This window comes from Yamadazyma tenuis, chromosome 6 (assembly GCF_029203305.1).
Source record: "Yamadazyma tenuis chromosome 6, complete sequence".
NCBI classification, from domain to species: Eukaryota; Fungi; Ascomycota; class Pichiomycetes; order Serinales; family Debaryomycetaceae; genus Yamadazyma; species Yamadazyma tenuis.
Window position 1 is genome coordinate 31,251 of NC_089466.1, and position 21,667 is coordinate 52,917.

The 21,667-nt window shown below is 43.4% G+C and overlaps 11 protein-coding genes across 11 annotated transcripts; 4 read left to right on the top strand and 7 right to left on the bottom strand. All coding sequences in view use genetic code 12, as the record gives it.

Moving 5' to 3' along the window:
* Positions 1 to 57: 57 nt before the first annotated feature.
* LRA2 (L-rhamnono-gamma-lactonase) lies at positions 58 to 1,017 on the bottom strand (the record flags this gene model as incomplete). The annotated part of the gene is made up of 1 exon (XM_066158242.1): positions 58 to 1,017. The coding sequence occupies one exon, from the start codon at positions 1,015 to 1,017 to the stop codon at positions 58 to 60; it is 960 nt and encodes a 319-aa protein (XP_066014339.1).
* A 722-nt stretch (positions 1,018 to 1,739) lies between these two features.
* PSN45_004229 (uncharacterized protein) lies at positions 1,740 to 3,218 on the top strand (the record flags this gene model as incomplete). The annotated part of the gene is made up of 1 exon (XM_006687220.2): positions 1,740 to 3,218. The coding sequence occupies one exon, from the start codon at positions 1,740 to 1,742 to the stop codon at positions 3,216 to 3,218; it is 1,479 nt and encodes a 492-aa protein (XP_006687283.2).
* Positions 3,219 to 3,400: 182 nt separating this feature from the next.
* On the bottom strand, positions 3,401 to 4,801 carry PSN45_004230 (uncharacterized protein; the record flags this gene model as incomplete). Its single annotated transcript, XM_006687426.1, has 1 exon — positions 3,401 to 4,801. One exon carries the CDS (start codon positions 4,799 to 4,801, stop codon positions 3,401 to 3,403), a length of 1,401 nt encoding a protein of 466 aa, XP_006687489.1.
* Positions 4,802 to 5,577: 776 nt separating this feature from the next.
* Positions 5,578 to 7,176, top strand: KIN3 (G2-specific serine/threonine protein kinase; the record flags this gene model as incomplete). Its single annotated transcript, XM_006687218.1, has 1 exon — positions 5,578 to 7,176. The coding sequence occupies one exon, from the start codon at positions 5,578 to 5,580 to the stop codon at positions 7,174 to 7,176; it is 1,599 nt and encodes a 532-aa protein (XP_006687281.1).
* A 154-nt stretch (positions 7,177 to 7,330) lies between these two features.
* Positions 7,331 to 8,257, bottom strand: ADE1 (Bifunctional purine biosynthetic protein ade1; the record flags this gene model as incomplete). The annotated part of the gene is made up of 1 exon (XM_006687424.2): positions 7,331 to 8,257. The coding sequence occupies one exon, from the start codon at positions 8,255 to 8,257 to the stop codon at positions 7,331 to 7,333; it is 927 nt and encodes a 308-aa protein (XP_006687487.2).
* A 159-nt stretch (positions 8,258 to 8,416) lies between these two features.
* Positions 8,417 to 11,326, top strand: msh2 (the record flags this gene model as incomplete). The annotated part of the gene is made up of 1 exon (XM_006687214.2): positions 8,417 to 11,326. One exon carries the CDS (start codon positions 8,417 to 8,419, stop codon positions 11,324 to 11,326), a length of 2,910 nt encoding a protein of 969 aa, XP_006687277.1.
* Positions 11,327 to 11,370: 44 nt separating this feature from the next.
* Positions 11,371 to 12,237, bottom strand: YDC1 (alkaline ceramidase ydc1; the record flags this gene model as incomplete). Its single annotated transcript, XM_006687217.1, has 1 exon — positions 11,371 to 12,237. The coding sequence occupies one exon, from the start codon at positions 12,235 to 12,237 to the stop codon at positions 11,371 to 11,373; it is 867 nt and encodes a 288-aa protein (XP_006687280.1).
* A 440-nt stretch (positions 12,238 to 12,677) lies between these two features.
* On the bottom strand, positions 12,678 to 13,439 carry MET16 (3'-phosphoadenylsulfate reductase; the record flags this gene model as incomplete). Its single annotated transcript, XM_006687216.1, has 1 exon — positions 12,678 to 13,439. The coding sequence occupies one exon, from the start codon at positions 13,437 to 13,439 to the stop codon at positions 12,678 to 12,680; it is 762 nt and encodes a 253-aa protein (XP_006687279.1).
* Positions 13,440 to 13,827: 388 nt separating this feature from the next.
* On the bottom strand, positions 13,828 to 14,484 carry PSN45_004236 (uncharacterized protein; the record flags this gene model as incomplete). Its single annotated transcript, XM_006687213.2, has 1 exon — positions 13,828 to 14,484. One exon carries the CDS (start codon positions 14,482 to 14,484, stop codon positions 13,828 to 13,830), a length of 657 nt encoding a protein of 218 aa, XP_006687276.1.
* A 663-nt stretch (positions 14,485 to 15,147) lies between these two features.
* Positions 15,148 to 19,456, top strand: eso1 (N-acetyltransferase eso1; the record flags this gene model as incomplete). The annotated part of the gene is made up of 4 exons (XM_006687212.2): positions 15,148 to 16,210; positions 16,499 to 16,518; positions 16,568 to 18,320; positions 18,561 to 19,456. The coding sequence occupies 4 exons, from the start codon at positions 15,148 to 15,150 to the stop codon at positions 19,454 to 19,456; spliced, it is 3,732 nt and encodes a 1,243-aa protein (XP_006687275.2).
* Positions 19,457 to 19,505: 49 nt separating this feature from the next.
* Positions 19,506 to 21,662, bottom strand: CEX1 (Nuclear aminoacylation-dependent tRNA export pathway component; the record flags this gene model as incomplete). The annotated part of the gene is made up of 1 exon (XM_006687210.2): positions 19,506 to 21,662. One exon carries the CDS (start codon positions 21,660 to 21,662, stop codon positions 19,506 to 19,508), a length of 2,157 nt encoding a protein of 718 aa, XP_006687273.1.
* Between the last annotated feature and the right edge of the window lie 5 nt (positions 21,663 to 21,667).

A 21,667-nucleotide genomic window follows, 5' to 3' on the forward strand; every position in this document is an offset into this window, starting at 1 on the left:
GTGTTTAATTATTGTGGTTGAGTTAGAGTGGTCGATTAGTGCCAATATCGTTCTTGTCTATACATTATACGCAGCCTTATAGTTGGTATTGTAAACCTTGTATCTATCCTCCTGTGGCAAGTGGATTTTGTCAAAGAGAATTTCCGTCACCTTGGCCCAATTTGCAACCACATTCTTCTTCTTAAGCTCACAAACGGGCCAATTACTGGCCCAGATGGTCCTGTCCACTCCCCAAAGATCCCAGCACACATTGAACCATGGGAAGATAAGGTCGGCACACTTTTCAAGATCATCGTTTATTTCCACCGGTAACTCGCTGAATCCTCCCGACAACTTCATATACGAATTAGGACTCAACCGGTAAATTTCCGCCATATATTTGCCCCAAACCTCAATGTCCTCATCCTTGTACGTAGGCTTTGTCATGTGGTTGATGATATATTTGACGTTCGAAACTTGTTTGAAGAGGTCGATGGTTTCTTCAAACTGCCAAGTGCCTCCGCACCTCAAATCAATGCCCCAGTCAAACACAAAGTTGTTCTTTTCAAGCCACTTCAACGACTTGATAAACTGCGGCTGGAGCATCACCTGTTTTGGCTTATCCTGAAGCAAATATCGGAATCCTTTCACGAGGTGGAAACTCGAATCTCTGAGACTATCCACATATTGTTCCAAGAGCTCGGGTCCCAGAGGCATTGGAGCCCATGGAATAACAGCTTTAAGCAAATGAGCATGCTGGTTGGAACCTTCTTCTGGACGTAATTCTCCTCTGGCCACCCGCCCGAAGTATAGGTACTCTTCCACTGACTGCTGACACCCTTCTAAGGTGGTGGGATCTTTGTTTTTGGGGTCAAACTCGATTGCAACCACGCCGTCGATTTGCACATCAACGTCGTGCAACTGGGCAACATACTCGTCCAAACGATTCTGTTTGTGGAGTGGATGGTCGGCCTGCCATTTCATGTTCTGCTGATTGGCTAGTGCCAGAAGGTGAATGTGTGAATCTATGAGCTTCATGGTAAGCTATACAAATTTCGGATTGACATTGTCGCGGGGTTATAAAGTGCGATGGCCAGAGCAAAAGCGACTACCAGGGTCACGTGTTAAAATTGCCTGGGATCCCTAAAGAGAGCACAGAGACATGCAGAAGTGTCGGTATCACAAAACATCTATAGGGCGGGCGCCAGAGGTACTTTCTGCGAGTTCTAAAAATGAAGCAGTACTTTTTTGGCCACGTTCCCACAGGTGATGCAAAAGGGAGAATATGCAACGATTGAAGTAGTTTGGGCTAATTCCCCAGCCCATACGTCCACAGTCCCTAGCACGTCACCCCACGAGACCACCGCCTGGGCATGGACAGACTCTCCACAAAACCCTCTCGAAAATATCTACAGAACAATAACCAACCTATTTATTGGTTGCGTGTGACGACATTCCTGATAACGCTGCAAATAAGATTTTTGTGGACTTCACTCCGAGACTTCTCTTGCTCATCGATATTGCAGCCGTTTCAACGCTTGCGGCGCGAGCACAAAAAAAAAAGAATAGTTCCTCGTTATCGAACCAAACCCTTGACGAATGTTGACTGAGCCATCACTATGAACACTGCTCGTCGAAGTTTGATATCCCTTAAGTCATGGGAGCTACCCAAGCAAAAAAGTTCCTGTGCACCACCCGGAATCTGGACTAATATCGATAATGACATTACGCCTGTGTCAAGAAGAACTTGGACTATTTACATGATAATAGGATTCTGGGCAAGCGACTACTTATCCATCCAGAGCTATGAGAATCCCTCGTCCGCCTTGATCATCGGTTTGTCCTGGCGACAAGCGATGATGAATTCGATTTTGGGGCTTTTTCTTATTGCAATTCCTATTACCCTCAATGGTGTGATGGGTTCAGACTTGCATGTGCCATTTGCGGTGGCCAACAGAGCGTCGTTTGGTTACTTGTTCTCGAGATTCGCCATCGTGACTCGCTTTTGTACGGCTCTATTTTGGCATGCTATTCAGACGTTTTCGGGAAGTATTTCCATGTACTATGTGATAGCTTCTATTTGGCCCAGGTTCTTGGATCTTGAAAACTCGATATCTCCGTCCTCGGGGATTACCTCTGCTCAGATGGTGGCCCACTTTGTGTTTTTCGTGCTCCAGTTCCCCATAATGACAATTCCTCCCCATAAACTTGGATGGTTTTTCATGCTCAAAATTGTCATTGTAGTGGCTTGTCTTATTGGTATGGTCTCTGGCATAACAAAAATGTCTGGTGGGACGGGAGACATATTCAGACTCGATGCCAGCTTGTCGGGAAGTGCCAAAATATGGGCTACACTTCACACATTAAATAGTACAATAGGTGGCTGGGCCACCATGTCAACGAACATTTCCGATTTCACTCGATACCTCAAAGGGTCCAAGAGCCAATATTTTCAGGTGGTAATCATCCCTGTGTTTGCAGTGTTTGTGACAATGATAGCCATTGTTTGTTCTTCGGCTGCTAAGGTACTTTATGGTGAATACATCTGGGACCCTACCGACTTTGCAGCTATATGGATCTCCACCGGCCCCAAAGGTAGAGCTGCTTCGTTTTTCATGTGTTTTTCGTGGTGTTTGGCACAAATAGGTACGAATCTAAGTGCCAATGTCATCTCTGCCGCTAACGACTTGACGTCTCTTTTTCCCCGGTTCTTGAACATTCGTCGTAGTGCCATAATCGTCACCATCACAGCATCTTGGATTATGGTTCCATGGAAGATTGTTTACAGCGCAGGGTCCTTGATCAACTTTATGTCGGGAATATCATTGTTTTTGGCCCCAATATTCAGTATTATGATTTGTGACTACTGGATTGTCAAGAAGAGGAAAATCAATGTTCCAGAGTTGTACAATCCTCATGGAATCTATGCATACGACCATGGGATAAACTGGAGAGCAGTTGTGGCCCTTGTCTCCTCAATAGTCCCTAACTTGCCCGGTTTGGCTCTCAGCGTGAATTCGAATCTCGACTTACCGGTTGCCATTTCTCGTTTTGCAACGCTTGCTTACTTCTACGGTTCGTTGAGTGCGGTCTTGATTTACTATTTATTGAACATAGCTTTCCCTCACAAAGAATCATTGATTGGCCACCTGGTGTGGGAACTTGCATCGGAGATTGAAACTTTGACCTCAGCCGATGATCAGAGTATATGCATAAACTCTGAGAAGCAGTTTTTTTAGAAGTTTATATCACGTTATTATAATATGCCATTTACAGATTGGGTAGATATACTGTAGATATTGGAAAAACCAGGAAACAAAGACACTGTAGCGAGATTAGCAAGTTCAACAAACATCTATGTGGAGGTTCACTTTGGTCGAGTGAATAAATCAAAGGGTATCATATTGCAATACTAAATAAGCTAAGACTGGGTAGAGTTGGTCTTGGAAATCAAGGATCCATTGTCAATAACCAAGTTTTCACCGTTAGGACCAATGTTAAGTCCAAGAACGTTCTTGACCAACGCATCAAGGAATATAGCAATGGACGTAGAAGTTCCAGGGTAGAAAAGATTCGAGAGTCGGTTTGTTCTCTGACATCCAGAAACAACCTTCTTACCGTTGAATCTGTTTTGGATCCAGGCGAAACCTGCCCCACTTCCCTGGACAATTTCAGTGATGTGGCCGGCAGTCTCATCGACTGCAAATTCAAACGACTCGATTCCGGCAGCACACCAAATGTCATAGACTCTTTCAGCCTGGGCAAAGGGCACAATTCCATCGAGTTGTCCATGGTACACGAACACAGGGATCTGGGGCATGTTGGAAGCAATTAATCCCAAGGTGTTGTTCTGAATAATCTCCGCCACGGGGGATGTGTTCAACACCGAGATCCCGTTGGTAAAGTATCTGTCAGAGCCATAGAAGAAGTCATCGAATGGGAACTCGAGAACGTCTTCCACCAAACAGTTATCATAGGCCCTGGCGAACAAAGCGTACTTGTCAGCAGGCATAGCCGTCTTCAAGAAGTCATACAACTCAGAGTATTCGTTACTCAAACCAGCAATCCCACTAGCACCCAAACCAGAGAAAATCCCGGCATTGACAGAGGTGACGGTGGCAGTGATGTTGGTAACCCAACCCCCGAGAGCAACTCCGATCAAGTTGGAGGCCAATTCGGGAGCGTACTCGGGCTGCAAAGCAGCAGCCCATCCACTGGCCAAAGAACCTCCCGAATAACCCCAGACCACCGTTTTGGCACTGGAGCTCACCCCGGTAATGTTCCCACTCTTCAAAGTGGCTCTAAGCGAGTCCAACACTGCATGTCCAGCCTGGAGACCTCCGGTAAACACCGACTTCAATCCTTCGTAGTCGGGCGACACCACGTAGTATCCCTCATCCAAAGCCTGCTGGATTAAAAACGTTTCAGCCTCCCCCACAATGTTCCTGATGAGTTCACCATTCGTAAACCCATAGGAAGGTGCGCAGTCGAGATTAGCAGAATCCTGGGCCACCTGGTACGTCACCAATTTGGAAGGGTCGGCATTGTAAGGTTCAAACACAGTGGTGACAATCACGTTGGGGTTTCCAAATGAGTCGGTTGATCTCACCAATAATTGCCAGACACCTTTGACGTGGACATCGAAAACGACACTTTTAATTTGAGCAGGTGCCACTCTCGAGGCCAAAATGGTTCCAACTTCGGCTGACTCGTACCCGTCTGGAGCAGAATAAAATGAGTCTTGCGATGGAGGAAGCAAAGTAGTTGGAAGTGATACAACCAACTGCACCAACAAGATCAATTGAACAAGAAATTTAAGCATTGGAGTCGAAGCTGGTGATGGTGAGCACTCACAGCAAGTTGCGGGCCTTTTATAGGCCTCTGGAAAGTGGTAGACCCCGCCCAATTGGCTTCCCTGCAGCGGTGTTAGTGTTTACATTCATGCACCTCATTGGACTTCATGACTGCAAAACCTAAAACTACCTGTTCATCCCCTCTTATACATCAGACAATGGTGGTCTTTGTTTATGCTTCTGTGGCATTGTACTGCAATTGGCCATTGTAAACAAACATAGCAGCTGGTGCACGGTTTCAAATTTCAAAATCAATTGTTCCTGAAATATTACATTATTTTGTCGGCGATTTGCACCAAAATAGCCACCGGTGCGCCCGTATTTTTATGACATCGAACGGGAATGCTTTTCCAGATGTGCCAAGGGCGCAAAATTCACCAGGAGGTAAAACCTTACGGGTGTCCCAATTGGGGTGCCACCATCCATAAAAAGAGGACAGTAGAGCCGAGACGCTTGCGCTTTCGAAGCCAAAATCTGGGGAATGACCCGTGGCCGGGCTTGCTACAATTGGCTTGCAGTAACCGTGCTCCCCAACACAAATCCAAGTTCTAGCCAGTTATGACTATCCTACGCCCTCGGCCGGCCACACCTCCGCTGCTCCCCTGACGGTCGCCTCGCGCCAAATAATTCGCTCGATGAGCATTTCCCGATTTGGGCACATGGTAAACAAATCGGGACTGGGGTTTTCCACGCACCCCCAGACGACCCAAAGGTGAAATTCTCCAAACACCATTGCAACACCTCAATGACAAGTAGCATCAGTGATGAGTATGAAGCACTAGAAGTCATCGGCAAGGGGTCGTTTGGTACTGTGCGTAAAGTCCGTCAGAAGCTGGATAATCATATGTTTGTTCGCAAAGAGATCGACTACACCTCCATGAACACCCAGGAACGAAACCAATTGATCTCTGAACTCAGAATCTTACGAGAACTCAACCATCCCCACGTCGTCAAGTACTGCCGACATGACCATCTCATGAGCAAGAAGTCGATCCACATTTACATGGAATATTGCGATGGAGGAGATTTGGGGCAGGTGGTAGCTAACTTCAAAAAGAATAAGGAAACGGTTCCAGAAGAGTTCGTCTGGCAGGTCATGGTCCAGACCTTGTTGGCACTCCACAAGTGCCACTATGGAATCGATGCCAAGAAGGTCAATTTGTTTGCCTCCAGTGAGGTGGAACCTCCCATCAATTCCGAAACTGTCATTATTCACAGAGACATCAAACCCGATAACATCTTTCTTTTGAACGCGGGAAAGACCATCAAGCTCGGGGACTTTGGCTTGGCCAAGATGTTGACGTCTCAGAACGACTTTGCCAAAACCTACGTGGGGACCCCGTACTATATGTCTCCTGAGGTTCTTATGGACAATCCCTATAGTCCAGTCTGCGACATCTGGTCCTTGGGGTGCGTGTTGTTTGAGTTGTGTGCATTGCAGCCACCGTTCCAAGCAAAAACTCACTTGCTGTTGCAAACCAAGATCAAAAAGGGCATTATTCCCGACCTCCCCTCTTGTTACTCGCTCCAATTGACGTCTATGATAAAGGAGTGCATCACAGTGGATCCTGAGCTGAGGCCTTCATGCTTCGATTTGCTCCAGGCGTTGCCAGTACGATTTTTGCGCAAGGAGATGGAGTTGAAGGGTGCGTCAGCCGAGTTGAACGAATACCAGAAACAGTTGGTGAGTAAAAATGACGAGTTGAAGAAGAAGGAGGCATACTTGAACACCATTGAGCAGAAGATCTACAATCTGAAGGTCGACCTTCAGGAAGAGTATACCAATATCCAGAAGAAATGTGACATGCAGAAGAAGCAGATCGAAAACGAGCTCATCGAAGAGTTTGAGGCTCGCAAGAAGCTCATGGACCAAGAGGCCAAAGAAGTAAGGCTCAATTATCAGCGGGAGTTCAAGTTGGTGGTAGAGCAAGAAGTTCAACAACGGTTGAAGGAGATTCTTATGACCCAGAATTCCGACCTTATAAGAAAGAAATCGGATCCCACTCGACAGAACCAGGACGTTTCCACTCCCCAGGCCAAAAACTTCCTCTATCAGAACAACCATCACTATCTGAGTGATAAGCTTGTGCTGCCAAACAAACCCCGGGGGCCCAAGGAACTAATGGATGAAAGCCCCACCCGAAGAACCCCTTTGAAGATCCGTAACGACTATGATGATTATGATTCCTATAAAAACCACAAAAATCCCCAGTCCCCGACCCGACTCCAGGGTAACAACTATCGCAAGCGAATCACCGATGAGTTGGAACCACTTACCATCGACAAGCGAAACATTCCTGAGTACGAAGAGCTTTACCTCAGAAACAAAAACTATCGACACTAATCACTGCATGGACCTTTAATAAAAGCATTTGAATTTTAATATATCAATTGTGCCCATATATAATATATATATACTAGATCCACTCTTTGGGTTTCACCCTCCCATTTTGAGCATATGTTATTGAACTCTCTAATTATCTTTACACCACTTACTTCTACTCTACCCACTTGCTTCTAGTTAGCACCTCGTACGCCTCTACGTACTTAGCCTTGGTTCTAGTCACAATATCCTCCGGCATGGCCACACCGTCCTTGTACGCCAAACCATTGGTAGTCAACCAGTCTCTCAAGAACTGCTTGTCATAAGAGTCCTGAGACTTTCCAAGGGCAAAATTGGCGGCATTCCAGAAACGGGACGAGTCTGGCGTCAAAACCTCGTCCACCAACACCAAGTTATCGTCTTCATCCAACCCAAACTCGAACTTGGTGTCTGCAATAATAATACCTTGGGTTTTAGCATATTCTTTGGCCACACAATACAATTCAATGGCCTTAGTAGCCACTTTGTCACACAATTCCTTGCCAACAATCTCAGCCGCCTTTTCGGGCGAAATGTTCTCGTCGTGTTCTCCTTGTTCAGCCTTAGTAGAAGGAGTGAAGATTGGAGTGGTGAACTCTTCCGACTCTTGTAAGTCTGTTTGAGCAATAGCCAACCCGTGCACGGTCTTGGACTTCTTATACTCTTTCCAGGCAGATCCGGTGATGTAGCCCCTTACAATCACTTCCAATGGAATAAGCTTCATTTTCTTCACCAAAAGCGATCTTCCAGCCAACTGATTTCTATACTTTGGTTCAGATAATGGCGCTGGTAAATGCTTGAACAAGTTGTCATCGCTGTTATCATTCAACGCTAAGTGGTTGGGAACGGTGTCCAGCAAAAAGTCAAACCAGAATTCGGATAATTTGGTTAAGATCTTTCCTTTCGATGAGACCCCATTAGCCATTATCACATCATAAGCAGAAATCCTGTCCGTAGCCACAAACAAAAGAGTTTTGGCGTCCACCTCGTAGATGTCTCTGACCTTACCTCTGGACAAGAGGGGTAATATACCATCGAGGTCTGTAGTGTGTAAAGATGTCATTATCCTGGGAGTAGTTGTATGGAGTAATAAATGAAGAGTCGCACTTGAAACCATCTTGACTCTTGCAACTGGCGTGCGCCAACCCAAAACCCTCTGGGGCTGCAAAACGCGAGCGCGATGAAAAAACCGCGTAAGGTTTATTTATTGATTCCTTTACTAATGTCAAGCTCACGGCCAGATCTAAAGTTCGGCGACAACTTAGAAGAACGGCGGTACTACTCGCGGTTCTCAGATTTGCCCGCCAAGAACCCAAACCTCATTAGGTTCACGGACCACAACAACAAGGACTATTTCACCGCCATAGACGATGATGCGACCTTGATTGCAGACGCCATTTTCAAAACCCAGTCTGTCATCAAGACCAACCAGAACAACAAGAATAAGTATGTCACCATTGCTCCCCAGGTGTTCTTAAACAATGTCTTGAAGTATTGTCTCATCGAAAACAACTATAAGGTTGAAATCTACGATCACAAAACGTTCTCGCTCATTGCTATGGGCACCCCAGGAAACCTTGAAGCTATTTCCAACGAATACAATATCGACTTGGAGAGTATGGTTGCAGACGCATCCTCTCCCGTGACCGCTGCCGTGAAATTTCAACAACAGGGAACTGGAAAAAAGGTGGGGGTGTGCTTAGTTGACTTATCCAACACTTCCATCAGGGTGAGTGAGTTTGAAGATAATGACTTGTTTTCTAACTTGGAAAGTTTATTGATCCAGCTTGGCGTCAAGGAGGTTATTGTGCCCTCTAACTACGACCCGGAGAACAAGCAACTTGGTGATGTGAATAAGTTGTTCCAGACCTTGGATAAAGTTGGTGTAGTCATGAGTACGTTAAAGGCGTCGTTCTTCAGTCCCAAAGACCTCGAACAGGATTTGGTCAAGATATTGAGCAACGAAGACACCAACGTGGAATTGATTTTAGGTGCAAAAGGTATTGCCTCCAACGACTACCAATTGTCTTTTGCGTGTTTGAATGCGTTGATTGGCTACTTGGGCTTGCTCGGTGACGGGGAGGAAACGAAGACATTTTCCATCGACAAGTACGATCTTGAAAGCTATATGAAGTTGGACTCTTCCACTTTGAATGCGTTGAATATTTTTCCAATCAAACAATCTGGAGGCTACAATATGAACATCAAGTCTAACCAGATCAGCTCGATCTTTGAATTGTTGAATAAATGTAAGACCAACAGTGGTTCACGTCTTTTGTCCCAGTGGCTTAAACAGCCTCTTACTGACCATATCGCCATATCTGAGAGACAGATGTTGGTGGAAAAATTGATCAACGATACGAACTTGAGGGTGTTCATCGATCAAGAGTTCATGAGCCAAGTCCCCGACATCAAGAGACTCATTAAAAGAATCAATTCCAACTTGAAGAAGAATGGTCAGGATAACAAGAAGTTGGAAGATGTGGTCAGATTATACCAATTATTCCTTAACTTACCTAACTTGATTGAAATTTTGAAAATGTCCAGCGATGATGAACTGGACTCATTAAGAACATTGATTGAAAAGAACTGGTTGGAGCCGGTGACTGAAAAGTTCGAGAAGTTAAGACAGTTCCAAGGTTTGGTCGAGACCGCTATCGACTTGTCGCCTTTAACTTCCGCTAACACTGTCAGCGATTTGAATACGGACTTCAATATTAATCCTGATTTTGAAAAGTCCTTGAAGGATGTCAATCGAAGGTTACTTCAAAAAGAGGGGGAGATCAAGCAACAGCATGAATTGGTTGCCGATGACTTAAACATTGATATTGATAAGAAATTGAAGTTGGAAAACCACCAAATCCACAACTGGTGTTTTAGAGTGACTAGAAACGATTCCGTTGTTTTGAGAGGAACCAACTACACGGAGTTGCAAACCGTCAAGGCAGGTGTTTTTTTCACCAACAAAGAATTGTCAGCTTTGTCCAAGGAACACGCCAGTATCCTTCAGGAATATAACGACAAACAAAAGGAAATAATCCAAGAAATCTTGTTGATCACCTTGACGTTTGAAACCATATTTCTCGAGTTGTCGACGTCTTTGAGCCAGATCGATGTTTTATTGGCGTTCGCAAACACTTCAATTCTTTCCCCAATTCAGTATATCAAGCCAAACCTCGTACCCTTGAGCGAGCGTATTGACGATGAAACTTTTGGCCAAAGATTAGTTGACTTGAAGAACTCCAGACATCCAATCTTAGAGGCCCAAGACGACTTGAATTTCATTCCAAATGACGTAAAATTGTCCAATAAGGATAAAAGCTTTGCCATAATCACCGGACCCAATATGGGTGGTAAGTCCACCTATATCAGGCAAGTGGGAGTAATAGCATTAATGAGCCAGATTGGATGTTTCATTCCTTGTGATGAACCCGGTACATTACCGATTTTTGACTCTATACTCTCAAGAGTTGGAGCTGGTGACTCTCAATTGAAAGGATTATCGACATTTATGATTGAAATGTTAGAAACCTCGTCAATTTTGTCGAATGCCACTCATAACTCATTGATTATCATCGATGAATTGGGAAGAGGTACTTCAACATACGATGGGTTTGGTTTGGCGTACTCCATCCTGGAGTACATCATCAAGTCTAAGCAGTGTTTCACATTATTTGCAACACACTTCCACGAACTCACCGAATTAAACACCAAATACGACAAGATTCAGAACCTCCAGGTCAAGGCATTGATTGGAAACGGAGAAGAGATCACGTTGGTGTACAAGGTTGAACCCGGTATCTCGTCCAAATCGTTTGGTATCAATGTGGCCGAACTTGTTAAGTTCCCGCAGAAAATCATCAATATGGCCAAGAGAAAGTCAAGTGAGTTACAACACGAAGAGTGTCAAGATGAGTATATTAAGATCAAAAAATCCAAGTGTTCACTGGATGAAATCAACGTTGGAATTGAAGCCTTAAACAATATTTTGAGAGAGTGGAAGTCTTCGTGCTTCAAAGACAATCGGTTATTATTTTCAACCGATGAGACCATCAATAAGTTGAAACAGATCTCCTCTGGTCACAAGGCTGCAGACGATAAGTTTGTGTCAGAGATCATGGCCATGTTATAATAATCTTCCCAGCTATATAGCAATAAATAACCACAAGTCAATATCTAGTCATGCTTAGCATTTCTAAACTTGGCCAACCCATCCTTGTCATGGCAGTAGACAACAGGGAGACCAAACTTCCACTGGAAGTGGTAAAACCTTTCGGTTTTAGTCAAAAAGCACCTTAAATATTCTTCGTACACCAAATAGTAATACACTCCCAACCCAGTGAATACGTGCCACCAGCCATGTCCCTCTAAAACAAAGCCGTACGGAATTCCCACGTTTCTTCGGATCAGACGAATGGATGAGCAGAAGTGAATGTCCAAATTCCAAAAAATGTATCCCAACAAAAACAACCCTATTCCCAAGGACATGGTCTTGTGCATGTTTGACCGAGCTACCGGATCTGACACATATTTTTCAGTCAATCTGAATGATTTGAAGATGATCACAAAGTTCAATATCCCATATGCTGCCTGATGCAAAGTAGGGTCTTTGAACCAGACGTATATCAACGTCAATAAATTTGCACCCATAAAGATGCCCACGCCAATCATCACCGAATCCTTCGGGTTTCTGAACTCACTAAACACCGACCAGAAGGGTACACAAGTGGCATAGATCATGGGTAATTCATCCAAGAGTTGAAAGTGGTATTTCAACGTCATATGGAACCACCAAGACCCGATTCCCACGAGTAAGAACCCAAGTCCCGTGAAGATAAACCGCCACTCGAGCTTGTTCTGTCGCGCATGATAGATAGCAAAGAGGGCCAATAGGATAAATACGGCATTGGTGGTGGTGTTGAGAAACTCAGCGACATAGTCTGACACCACGTAGTTTTCCTCACACCAGTCGATGGTAGAGGTGATATCTCCCCAGTATCCCAACTTCTGTTCTTGGGGATATTCAATTGCAAAGAGCCACATGTTAATTGGAAACTTTTAAGGTTGGAAAAACCAAGTCATATATAAAGCTGGTGATGTTTAAAATGATATTGCTAATCAGTTTGCCGGCCCGTGCGGGTGATGTTCGCATGTTTGCAGCATTTTGCATCCGCGACTACTTCACCAACATCATCCACCAAGGTTCCTCCAACCGAAACAGGCTTTGTGACAATGTATATAGGTGACTCAAATTAAACAGTGGTGATCCCGTGGTCATTTGTGGATCCATCAAAAGGGAAATTTTGTCAAATTTAAACGGTTTTGTGGCTGCAAGAAGCATATGTCCACTGCTCAATTGCGGCAATATGTCAGAGCATTGCCATCTATTGTGTCCCTGCGGTCCACCTTCCGTCCCCGCAGTCCACCTTCCGTCCCCATACCAAAATATTTATACGGTCTATACATAATAAATAATCTCTCCACTAGGCAGCCTTCTGCTGCTCGCCCAACGCTTGGTTTTTCAAATACAATGCATATTTGGACGTCAGATGAATCCCACACTCCGTTTTGGCCTTCCCCTTCCATCTACCGCTTCTCTCATCTTCTCCATCGGCAACAGGTTCTGTTGAATGCCAGTCTCCCACAGATTTGTATCCCAAGTTCAACAACTCGTTGTAAGGAACACTGTTTTCAGTGACATACTGCTGTACCTGGTCAAACTTCCACGTCAAAAATGGGTTGATCTTGATGATATTGAACTCGTGATCAATCTCCACAAATGGTAAATTGCTTCTGTCTCCACCTTGACTACCTCTTCTCCCCGTGAGAACAGCATTAATATTCAACTGTTTGTATGCTCTTTGCAACGGTTCCACTTTGACGAGGAAATCGTACTTCAAGTCGTCGGTTTCCCACAAGCTGCCATGTACGTCGGTGAACTGTTTCTCCGTGTCAAATCCATTGGGTTTGAACACAGTGACACTCTTACCGTATTTCTGTTCAACTTTGTCCACAAGCTCCAAAGTCTGGGGGAAGTGGAACAACGTATCAATGAACACCAAGTCCACCTCAAGATTCATTTTAGAGATCATATCGATGGTGACAAGCCCAGTAAGACCAAAAGCTGTAATTTGGTAAAGCTGAGGAAAGGTGATATAGCTCCACCGAATAATTTCCTGGGGTGTGAGCTGGGCGAGCTGCTGGTTAATATGTGTTAGCTGCTCGGGGGTGATGTGTATGGACATTTGAGGACGTGGTTGAGAGTACGGTATCGCTGGAGAACAGTTTTATGATTATTAATTGGGCCTGTGCAGTTGCATAGAATTCGGCGGCGCGCAGTCACATGACATGGCGTTTGGAGGAGAGATGAGCATCAATATTATCTTAAGAAAATCGATAAATTGCTATGGTGGAGTGTTCGCACCAGGTCGCCAAATCCCAACAAGTTCTTCTGAAAGAAGTGTTTGGTTCTCCGACTATAATTTCCTATACTTGTTGTCAGGAACTACAGTCCATAATATCCTATGGTTTTCCACAAGAACTACAGCCCTCTGACTTCTCACTCTTTGGCGACTTCAAGCCTAATTTTTCTAAGGTACCTCCGCTCCGTTTGCAACATCTATTCATACACAGTTAATAATCATAGTTAGGAAGCTGTAAACACTGGCTTCTCAAGTTGTGTTCCCTCAAACGAGATATTTCTCTTTCTTCAAACACTCTCAAGAATTCATCAAAGTTAATCAAGTCACTTTTCTTGACTTTTTCGAGTTCTTGGTCGAAGTTCATGTTTTTGTTCTTGAGAATGGGTTTCAACGTCTGACACACTTTGCTTTTAGGAGAACCGGCACGGGAGCTCGATGATACTTCTAAGGAGTCAAAGGAAGATACTGGGGTGTCAGGGGTGTAGCCTGAGCTCAAAAACGAAGCAGTGTTATCTTCTTGAGAAGTGGTACTGATGGGGGATCTGTGGAGACGAGAGAAGGTGAAGGAAGCACTTCTCATTCTGCTGAAAGAGCCATTTGTTTTTCCTGTGGGTGCTTTGATTGTATTCCTCCATGATTCAATGGACCTGGCTCTGGACAACCTGACCTTTTGATCGTAATCAAGTTTTTGTGGACGTTTGGCTTTTTCCTGTTTGTACTCTTCCTTCAAGAGTCTAAACTTCTCCAAGAGACTGATCTTTTTCTTGGGAGTTTGGGTAGTTTCTGAGAAGTTGAAGTGAGCGATTTCAACCTTGAAGTCTAGGCTGGCGGTGTCAAAGTCGATTTCCAATGGGCTTTTGTATTCCATATTTTAGCAAGTGTTGCAACGTTAGAAAATATTATTTTGTTTTCGCAGCCAAATTTGTTATAGCAAGAGCAGAACAAGAGAAGAGCCAGACGAAAAGCAAAAAAAACTGTCAGAAAATAGAGTACGAATCTTGAGTAGTATCGCCGAGATATACATGGTATTTTGTCTTTCAACCGAAGATACAAAACAACGATGAAACCAAAACAAATTAGTTGTATTCCTGAGTTGGTGGGTAACGTGGCTTCGATAAGATTATAGAAGAGATATCATTGTCCTTGTATTAATTTAATATTGAGCAAGTAAATGAGCTCATTACCGTTCAAAGAAACTCTATAACACTCTTTTTGTCCTCATTCCACTCTAACGGTATCGGTTACATTTCTCATTTTAGAAGTCCCGTGAACACTGCTCAAATATTCTATTTTCCACTACCACATCTTTTCCTATTTTTGGTACCATTGGCCCTCTCATTTGTCATATTTGCTTCCCTTCCCAGCTCACACAGAATTTCGGTCTCAAATTGTTCTATCTTGTGAGTACTAAAAGTATAAATTTGGGGCTTGGCAATCGCAGGTTAATAATCGCAAGGTTTTCCAAACAATACTTAACTAGGATTCTTGCTTGCTTCACATTTCATCAAACACAAATTAATATTTTTATATCATGTTCAGTTCTCCCGAACTTATATCCAAAACCGTCATCTATAGAAACAAAAAGTCCACCCAGTTGGAATTGGTTGACAAAACTATTCATTTATCCAGAAAAACCGATGGCTCTTACGGAGCAAGCGATGAGGACATTTTGGTCAAAATCTCCCATGCCGCCTTCAACCCAATCGACATCGAATTGAAGAACTTGGTTCTTCCAATTTTCAACTACTGGTGGCCAAACTTTGGTCTCTGTAATGACTACTCGGGTGTGATTGTCGATATTGGTCCCAAGGCTTCCCAGAAGTACGGGTTTAAGATCGGTGATTTTGTGTGTGGGCAAACTAGGAGTGGAGAATATACCAAGACTTTAACTGAGTACGTCAATTTTGAAGGAAAACTCCCTGGCCAATGGTCGATGGTCAAGATACCATCTAATTTGAGTTTGGCTGAAGCTACCTTTGCATTGGTTTATTCTACTGCTTGTGGAATGAAAAACGCTGTTAAGTTCCCACAAAACGCTAAGGTATTAGTCAATGGGGCCTCTACTAGTGTGGGTAAGTACCTTGTTAGTCTCTTGAAAGATGACCCTAAGATCAAGGAAATTGTTGGTATTTGCTCTTCTAAATCGGAACCTGTTGTCAAAAGCTTAGGTGTGGATAGGATCATCGACTACAAAACCACCAATAATATTGTTAACTCGGTGTTAGAAGAGTCCAGAGACAGAAAGTTTGATGTGTTCCTTGACTGTACTGGAAGTGATCTCCTATTGGCCAATTTGTCCTCTTTTATTGTTAAAGGAGGATACTCTGCGCACATATCTGGAGGTAAGAAGGTTGATTTGAAAACCGATAGCGTGCTTTCTTTGGTAACCTTTGGCATCATCAAGAATGTTATTCTTTCCAAGTTGGGCCTCCTTCCCGTCAGGGTGACTCCTGTTTTGGTTGAACCTCGTGATGGGTTTGAGGATGTTACTAGGTTGTTTGAAGAAGGTAAAATCAAGACATTTGTTGACTCGGTGTTCAGCTTTGAACAGTATCAGGAGGCATATGATCTTGTGGTGAGCGGAAATACGAACGGTAAGGTTGTGGTGAAGGTTAATGATATCTAATGTACTACTCTGGTGTCTAAAGAGGTTGTCTCAATGGTTTGATTATTTCGATAGTGTTTAGTTTAATTTGTAAGTAAACGGAATTCCAGTAATGTCTGCTTTGTAATTCTTGTATCGAACTCTCTGCCCTGTCTGTCTGTCTGTCTGTCTGTCTGTTGTCCCTTTATTTTTTCAATTGTTCAAGTGCCATCTCATCTCATCGCAGTCAATCTCATCGCAGTCTCAATCCCATCACTATCTTATCTTACGCGCACAGTATTGACTGAGTTGAGCAATGTCTGTAATAAATAATACTGAAATAACACCTTACAAACTTCTACCCCAGCCTTCCAACTACACTTACAGAGACCTTCTTCAGCTCAATGACAAATCCAAAAGCTACAGTCTGCCGCTATCAATCATTGGCCACATTGACCTAAACGCGTTTTTTGCCCAGGTAGAGCAAGTGAGGTTAAATCTATCTATTGATGATCCAGTGGTCTGCGTACAATGGCAGGCCGTCATAGCTGTTAGCTATGCAGCCCGCAAGTTCGGTATCAAGCGAATGGATACCTTGGACACTTGTAAGAAGAAGTGTCCAGATCTAGTGCTAGCTCACGCGGCAGTTTATGAGAAAGGAAGTACCAGTTGGAAGTACTTGGATAAACTCCCGTCTCAGGGTATCTGTAAAGTCAGTTTGGATCCTTACAGACGAGAAAGTCGGAAAATCTTCAAAATTTTGACAAACAATTGTGACTTGGTAGAAAAAGCCAGTGTGGACGAAGGATACTTGGACTTGGGCAGAATAGTCTATGATAAACTTACAACTATGTACCCATATTTGAAAAATGGCAACCCTAATGATACGCTACCACCCATTCCAGCAGATTTTGACCTTCAGTTTAAAGGACATGTGTTTCGTGAGGATCCTGAACAACTGGTGCTGTTGTGTGACTGGGATGATCTCATTACGGTGATAGGCTCAAATGTTGTTCTTGACATTCGAAGAGAAATCTACAGCAGTCTTGAGTATACCACATCGGCTGGAATTAGTCGGAACAAAAATACAGCCAAGTTGGCAGGTGGATTCTTGAAACCAGATAATCAGACTATTATCCTCAATAGTCAAATCCCTAGTTTTATGAAAAAGTTCGAGCTCAACGACATTAATGGAATGGGTGGGAAAGCTGGAGACCAGATCCTTAGACGATTCAACGTTCCCCCAGATGTAAACTCTATTGAGTACTTGAATCAGTTGCCAGCCAAGGACCTTTCTGTTGAAGAGTACCCCAACCTCTATGATATTGTTCAAGGAGATTTCTCCCAGCCTCTAAGAGACCGGGTAGAAATCAAGTCAATGATGTCGAGGAAGCAGATGATGGCCAAGAACCCAATAAAAACGGTATACGACTCCATTGACTGGATAAAGACGTTTGCCGGTGATTTATGTAATCGGCTTGAAGACCTTGACGAAGAACTGGGGGTCTTGACTCGTCCCAGAACCGTATCTGTGAACATTCACATCAAAGGTTCTAGTAACTCCAAACAATGCTCTATACCTGTTGTAAAGGACTTGAAAAAATTAGAGGCTCTAATCATTGCTTCGTGTATGACTCTCATTGTCGAGCTATTGAACAGCATGTTCGACTTGGCCCGGTTGAACAGTGTAGAGAAGTTGGACTTTAAGAACATTCACCCGTATAACAAGATAGACATTCCTCACATTCACAACATTGCTTGTATCATATCAAACTTGGCTAAATTGGAAAATTCCATAGATGTATTTACAACCTCCGACAAGTCGAGTGCCAACAAGAAACTATTTGAACAATTTGAACAAGAGCAGAAAAAAAATGTTGAGTCCCAAACGGCTGATCCTGTGGTGCAACCAAAGATGAACAAAGTGTATATCAACAAGCTTTTTCAGAAGTACGAACAGGACCAAAGCAAAGAGCCTGTTACACAAAAGAAGGAGCCATCAGCACCAAATAAGGCTCCCACCAAAACCAAAAGACCATCTGCTGCTCCTGAGAAAGTCCCCATATCCAATCCCTCATCCAAGAAACCTAAGTACAATATCCTAGACTCCTTGAAGAATCGTACCAACAAAAGCTCATCGCCGGGCCCAACTTCGCGCGATGTCGACCCAAGTTCTTCGACCTACTACTGCGATATCTGCCGCGACAGCTTCCCCGATTCTCAAGAACACAAAGACTACCATTTCGCGCTCGAGCTTTCCAAGCTGCTCAACTAACTTTCTCCACACAACTTCATGTCAAGTCCTTCAAGCATACAACAAAATGGCAATGCCCTTCCCTTCGCCAACTCGGCCACTATAGTAAGAGCCAATCAGAAGGATGCATACTTTGAGTCGTCACTTCGAAGTCAAATCCAAGATGCGTTCCAGATCTTCAAGGGCCAGCGGTTTATCAATAAGTACCCAGAAGAAATCACTGTGGCTACCAAGCTGATGTACTTGATCTTGACGACTTTGGCTGGGTACAGAACCTTGGGAGAAGAGTACGTTGATTTGCTCTACATTAATCGCAGTGGGAAGCGGTTTCCAGGATTATTTAGGAGGCTTGGTTTCATAGTGTCATATGCTTTGGCACCTTATATCATTTCCCGAATTGTCAAGAAATTCAAGCTTTACAGCTCTGAAAATGAGAGGAATAAAGTTAAGAAATGGTTCATCGATGTTTTCTCCAGTTATACGAGCGTATTAGACACAATGATGAATTTGCACGTTGCTATGTTCTATTTTCAAGGGTCGTACTATTCTTTATCAAAACGTCTATTTGGTATGAGGTACATCTTTGGCCACAACAAAGACTTGAACAAGATGGCTAAGAACTCAAACTACTCGTTACTTGGGTTAATTATCTTACTTCAGTTTGTTGTCAAGGGTTTAATCAAGTTCAAGGCATATACTGACCAGACCAATTTGGATTCGAGCATTATAGTCGATCATGAAGACGATGGTACGTACAAAAGAATTTCCCAGATCAAGGTTTCGGCAAATGAAGTAGACTTAGCAGATGATAGCCAACTTCCTTATATTCCTGAAGCCTCAAGAAATTGTATTCTTTGTCTTTCGCCTATGGTGAACCCATCGGCTGCAAACTGCGGTCATTTATTCTGCTGGGAATGCATTGTGGATTGGGTAAGAGAAAACCCTGAATGCCCTCTTTGCAGGACGCTGTGTGTAGAACAGAACTTGTTGCCTTTAAAGTGACTTTTTGCATGTATTTATTAATGAGTGTATTATGAATAAACTATACTAGTTACCAGTCGTCCAATCCTCCCCAACCACCCTCTTCTTGATCATCATCCACCAAGTTCAACTTCAACAGCGAGACTGGTTTCTCTTTGTGGCCTAGCTTCAATGTAGATGTCTTCGTCCTATTGGAAGATATAGGCTTTCTTGTGTTCACAGGTTTGGTGGACTTTGCAGCTCTTGGTTTAGGCTTTTCCAACTCCTCATCTTCAACTCCACCCCAGCCATCATCAAATTCATTCCAACCATCTTTTATGGTCAAATCTTCAGTTGAATGTGTAACTGATGCAATTGTAGGAGTATTCCTTGCGCTGTTGCTATTGTTTGTGGCTATAAGATTAACAGTGCTGGAACTCTTGTTGATTTCATTATTCATTTGGCCCTCGACTCCGGACGAAACGAACTTGTTCATGAGATTCCAGCCAAATCCACTTCCGGATCCACCATTACCGGGTGCTACATCCTTCTTGACTGTTTCGTTGGGGGTCCCATTCTTAGCCAAGAATTCCTTTTCTTCCAATTCTTCATCTTCTTCATCTCCCAAATTAGTGGCTTGACTTTCCACTCTATTGAAATAAACCTTGAACAATCTTCCAGATTCGTTTCTGACTTTGCTTGACTTTGGATCCATCAAAGCCGTTGCTAATATCCCTAAGATCTTGTTACAGACTTCATCGATAGAAAAATCTGACTCCAACGACTCAAATCCTCTTAAAGCAGCCATTTTACAGGGAGTAAAAGAGTCTTTCAAAGACTTGCTCAACGCAGTTATGAGAACATTATTCCTGGAGTTTTTGTAGATTCTACCGGATATCTTGATGATCAAGATAATTGTGTTTGTTCTAATCGAGGGTTTAGGGTCGTTTTGACATTTGGCCAACACTTTCAACAAGTCCTGATTGACCGATTTGTCTGTCAAAACATCCACAATAGAGTTAATTGCATTTAAAGTCAACTCCCTGATTATGAAGTTAGAATCTTGAATACCAACCACAAGTTTGGGGAAGATAGCCTGAAGATCTGGGTTACTCAACATCGGTCTGTATCCTGACAAGTTGTTCAATAGAGTCAACCTCACGGATCTGTCATTACTTCCAAAACTTGCCTTAATTATAGGCACGATTTTGGTGTTGAACTCACTGGAGGGCAAATTCATGCAGATCTTTAAGATGAAGTTCAATACAATCGAAAGGAGTTCCTGATTTTGCGTAGTTTCTTCGGGGGTGGTATTCACTGATGGTTTGAACCTCAGAAGCTGATCGTATTGCAGTACTAACTCTGGAAGCAATTTATTTGCAATCAATCCTTCAGGATATACGGAGGTATCTCCATTGAGATACTCAGCCAAATTGTGCTTGAAGAAACCCAACTTGTCATGACTATTTAAGACCTTAACGTCATTCAATTCTTCGTTGAATCTTATGATTATATTGGAATCAAAAATTGGGCCATTCTTCACCAAGAAGTCTTCTAAGCTTAGTCTGGATCTGAACTTAGTGGTCAATCTCTTGATGGTAGGACTAGTCCATTGGGGAACATTCGCTTCAATGAACTTTCCCAACAAGTAAGAATCGGTTTGAGGGCTGGCCTCATAGTTGCATAGCTGGCTATTCACCAATTCTTCGGGTAAGTCGATCAAGTTTCTGCCATAGCTAACAGCATTCTTGGCCATGTTTCCCACTCCACTCATCAACTCGAATCCGAATAACTTCCAACTTCCTTCCAAGGACACAAACACAGAATCAACGCTGAGGTTGCAATGAACGAGTTTACACTTGGAGTTCAAGAACTCTAAACTGTTTGCTATCGAGTTGATTCCAAAAACCTTGTAGTCTTTGGAACTTCCACTGAGTACCGCCAGTAAAGGCTTGACTCTTTCGGTGACAATGTAAAGGTGCTCTTTGGATACCTCAAAGTAGTCTATAATGGAAACAAGTCCAGGATACTTGACAAGTTTGGAGTTGGTGAAACTTGAAGTGGCTAGCACCTTATATGTGTCTTGTTTGTTGGCACCATTGAATTGGAATACCGATACGGGTGAGTTGTCCTTTGGGTTAATAGCGTCAAAAAGCTGCCATATCTGATTGTGCCAGACCTCCTCCTTGAGAGTATACGGGATAGAAGAGCCCGTTAACGTTTGTAACGTTTTAGAAAGAAAGTCCATGGTGG